Genomic DNA, 4740 nt, shown 5'->3' on the forward strand with positions numbered 1-4740 from the left:
ATATAATCCATTAATTTCAATTTTTATGAAATTTATAAGAAATGAATTGGAAAATTTTTAATTTTATAGCAATATGTCATATAATCCATTAATTTCAATTTTATGAAATTTATAAGAAATGAATTGGAAAATTTTTAAATTTATATTTATAAGGAATCAATTAAAAATTAGTAAAAATCTTCGACGTTTTGTATTAATTATCAAATTTAAACCTTTATTTTAATCAAAAATTTCTAGATATGATTATGAGTTTACGAAAAAGCAAAAAGTCCACTTTGTCATCTTTTTTTTTTAGGTTATCGTTGGGATGAATGCGAATTTTCGCCGTTAAGTTGCTTGCTAAGGCGTTAATTAATTGAAACAATATGGAAAAGATTTATTGCAAAAAATTTTAATAAATTTTTGCATTGTTTATTCATTTATTATCTATCAGAAAATAAAAAAGAAAAAAAAACAAATATTCAATCATTTTTTCCCCTTTTGTTTGAATATTTCTAATAAAAATATCGTTCTGAGGTCAAGGGTTAAATGGAAAAAAAAATTTGTTAATACAATATGATTGATAATAATAATAACTGTTATTGGCTTGAATAGAAAAATAAATTATCGTTTTCAATAAAGATTTCATTCAATTTATGCTTGATAAAAATTATCATTCGTTTGTTCTTATCACATTTTTATCAGTAAGCATATTCAAACTTTCAATTTCAATGTTAATTTTGAAATGAATTGAATTAAACCACAAATAATTATCGAATTTTGTAATTATCAGATTATCAGAATATAAATCATGCGATATAATTTATGATGGAAAACTTCTAGCTGCAATCATTTTCCCGGTTGATACTCTCATCCTAAAATTTTAATCGACAAAAATAATATTTCAATTTATTGTATTCTTAAATTCCTTTATGCTAAAATATTAATTTTAATGAATGAATTCACATAATTTCATTAATGTTTTTCAATTACTTTCAAATGCGAATTGGAAATGATAATTTTAATTTGAAAAGGAAAAAATTCTTCCTGCTTTTTTAAATTCTTATTTTAAATTAAAAATTTATTGATAAAAGTAATACTTTCAAGTAAAGTTAGCAAAATTAATTTAATTAAGATAAAAACAAAGGAGACAATTGATTAAATATGCTGAATATGCAAAATTTATAAATAGAAAGAATAAAAAAAATGTGAAATTAAATAAATACAAAATTACAATGGGAAAATATTAATGACAATCTATGTTGACAAATGCTTATCGATAAAAAAAAAAAAAAAAAAAAAAGAAAAAAGAAATAGCATAGCATTCTGTAGATCACAGATATCAATGACGATCCATATTATCGATTGATTTTATAACTTGTTTATGATCATAGATATCAATGATCACTCATGTTATCTATTATATGATTTATTTGAGGTCATAAAATATTTCAATGATGACCAGTACTATCGATTAAAATGATGACCAATACTATCGATAGATAGGTATCAATAATGACCAATGTTTTAGGCAATAGGAATTCAATTGATGACATTGTTGATTATTTTCTTTGGGTGAAAATTTGATTGCAATTAATTTCCAAATGATTCAAAAAATATTTGAATTTTTACTCATAAGACTTCTTTTTATTCGGATAATTTTTATTTTATTTAATTTAAAAGTATTAAATTCACTTCTTTTCAATATACTAAATTGAATAATTTAAATTATTATCATTTATCATATTATAATATTACCAGTACTTACTTTTTTTTTGGTATCATATTTAGCTAAAATTTATCCTTCAAATCTTGTAACTGCATTATTTTCCAATACAATTGATTATTGATAAAGTTAAAAGGTCAAAGAGCAGAATTTCCTTATACAGTTGATTATTGATAAAGTTAAAAGGTCAAAGAGTAGAATTTCCTTATACAGTTGGTTATTGATAAAGTTAAAAGATCAAAGAGCAGAAAGGAATTCTGCACAATAAATTTGGAATTATTAGTTTGTTGAGAAATTTAAATCTTCTAATAACTATTTGAATACTTCTTCATTTTCTAAATATTATTTCTCAAGTTAGAATCAATTTTAATTTCCTCTAAAATTTGATTTTTAACACTAACCTTCGCCTCCCTTCTCCCATCTCCCTTTAAAACATCATTTCAAGCATTTGATAGTTGTGTTAAGAACTGTCCTATACTGTCACGTATCGCTTATTCCACTTTTCTTTTTTTTTTTTAAAAGATCAAAAAATAATATTTAAAATGAAGTGACAAGTGACAGATCATTTATGTTGCATTTTTCATTACCGTTGTTAATAAATAAACACAATTCCTATCATTTTGTTAAGAAAACAACGAAATTCGATGATTTGAAAAAAACAAAGTTTTCTTTTTTTTTTTAATATATTTAATTTAATTAGAATAATTTTATGCCTTTTATTTTATTTTTCAAATGCAAAAAATGTTTAATTTATTATCAAATTATATCATGTTTTTTTTGAAATTTTTAAAGTAATACAAAGAAAAAGAACGAAAAAACGAAAGCATTTTATACATCAAATAGTTTCATAAAAAATGATTCATTAAATTAAATTTAAATTATTTTTTAATCATTAAATCAATAAAATATTCATAGCATGAAGAAATGATCAATTTATTTTTACCAAAACGACAATAAATTGTATAAATTAAAAGAAAAAAAAAAGGAAAAAAGAAATATTAATGGTTAGATTAGAAAGAAATGAATATTTGAAATTGTTAAATCCTGAAGTTATAATAGTAATAATAATAATAATAATAATAATATTAATGAATTGATATAAAATTATATGAATTATTAAATTTTCATCTTTTTCCTCTCCTCCTCTTCTCGCTCATCCTTCATCCTTCGCCAAACAATATGCAACGAAATGACAAAATAAGCTTCGGGTGAATAATTTCCATCCAAAAATTCCGATTCAATTCAATTCAATTCAATTCGATCACTTCAAACATTTCATTCATCTATTCCTACCATACTCGACATTTATGTTGAGGATTCATTGGACTTCCCAATGGACAATTATATGCTTTTGCAAAATCTTCCGAATTCGATAGCGGTCCTTTTACTCTATAATTAAAACAATAATTTTAATCACTGCGGCTATATTTTAATAAGTCTTAATTTATTATCATTATTAATATTATTATGATTATCATTGATAATATTATTGTAATTGCTCCAAATGCTCTAATTAAATGTAAATTTCATTTCCTCATATCACTTTATACATATATTTTTTGCATGGAAATTTTAACATCACACCTATTAACATCATTATTCTTATTACTGCTACTATTAATATTAATACTAATTGGATATTATCATTAATTGCTGTCACTAGCTAGTAATAATTATCATTGTTTTTATAGATGACTTAATTCGTGTAATTCACATGTTTACAATAAATTTACCTGATTGATCCCGGTGCATTAAATTTACCTGACCGATCCCGGTACAATAAACCTACCCGACCGATTCCGGTACAAATAAATTTACCTCCCGATCGATTCCGGTGCAATAAATTCACCTGATCGATCCCAGTACAATAAATTTACCTGATCGACCTGGCACAATAAATTTACTCGACCGATTCCGGTACAAATAAATTTACCTGATCGATCCCGGTGAATGTTCTGATGTTCGCAATTTCCTTACCGCTTCTTTATCATTCATAGTACCACACCAAATCTAAAATTCAAAAATATTAACAATAATTGATGGGACATTAATTTAATCGATTTTTCACCCCAAATGCATATCCATATGGAATTATTTCTAATTTAATTCATACAAATGGCATAAAAGAAAATTTTTAATTTCAAATTTGAATGGAAAAAAAACCACTCAAACAATCCATTTGATGATAATTACATTCAAAATAATTGAAAGAATGTAAATTTTAGTCTAATATTTTAATGATTTAATTAACAGAAAAATTAATTAATAGATTGATCTATACATCATAGATTAAAATCATTACATTGAAGAATTAATGTTATACATTTACTATTTAAGGCAAATGTTTTCTCATTAATTTTTTTTTTTTTTGTATCATTAATGATTTTTAAAATTTTAAGCAAAATTTAATTATTTTATGTAACAAATATTTCAAATTAATTCTATCATTTCAAATATAATTTTATGCAAAATTTTTTTCTTAGAAAGAAAATTATTGCAAGTAAATTTAAAAAAGTTTCGTAATAAAAAAAATATAAAAAAAAATCATAAATGAATATGAATATATGGTAATATATTAATTTGTAAATGTTATATTAGAACATATAATAGATTTAAAAATTACCGTATAAATGAGTATTCATTGTTATTTAGCAATAAGCAATGTATTCTAAAAGCTTTACACTAATATGTGCTAACAAAGAATGCTTTATTAGCATAAGCTAATAAAAGGGCTAATCTTTGTAATTGTCAAAGTAATCCTTGAAAGATGTAATAGATATAAATCCTACAGATAGAAAGAATGAGGAAATTCTTCCTTTCTTTTATTCTCTAGATTGATATATTTTCAAAATTCTTTTTTTTGTGGTGACATTTTTTTTGGAAATAGCTTTATGCGTTAATTTTTGTGATTCATAATTCTTCAATGATTATGCTATGCTAATATTGTTTAGCCTTAATTAACTTAATGATTTAATTATCCAAACTTGTGGTAGAAATAAAAAAAAAATTTTATAATTCTAAGTATTACGTTACGT

The 4740-nt window shown here is 22.8% G+C and overlaps 1 protein-coding gene across 1 annotated transcript; it reads right to left on the reverse strand.

Moving 5' to 3' along the window:
* Positions 1 to 2905: 2905 nt before the first annotated feature.
* LOAG_12742 (hypothetical protein) lies at positions 2906 to 3715 on the reverse strand. Its single transcript, XM_003148253.2, has 2 exons — positions 3639 to 3715; positions 2906 to 3094 (listed from the first exon to the last, which is right to left on the reverse strand). The coding sequence occupies exons 1-2, from the start codon at positions 3698 to 3700 to the stop codon at positions 2995 to 2997; spliced, it is 162 nt and encodes a 53-aa protein (XP_003148301.1). The 5' UTR covers positions 3701 to 3715; the 3' UTR covers positions 2906 to 2994.
* Between the last annotated feature and the right edge of the window lie 1025 nt (positions 3716 to 4740).

This window comes from Loa loa, assembly GCF_000183805.2.
Source record: "Loa loa unplaced genomic scaffold supercont3.264, whole genome shotgun sequence".
In the NCBI taxonomy this organism is placed as follows: Eukaryota; Metazoa; Nematoda; class Chromadorea; order Rhabditida; family Onchocercidae; genus Loa; species Loa loa.

Bases quoted from the DNA above. Each gene is read 5' to 3' on its own strand.
- LOAG_12742 (XM_003148253.2), bottom strand. From the start codon at position 3,700: ATGAATGATAAAGAAGCGGTAAGGAAATTGCGAACATCAGAACATTCA. The intron at 3,095-3,638 runs GTAAATTTATTT...TTTTAATTATAG, and splicing joins CATTCACCGGGATCGATCAG to AGTAAAAGGACCGCTATCGA.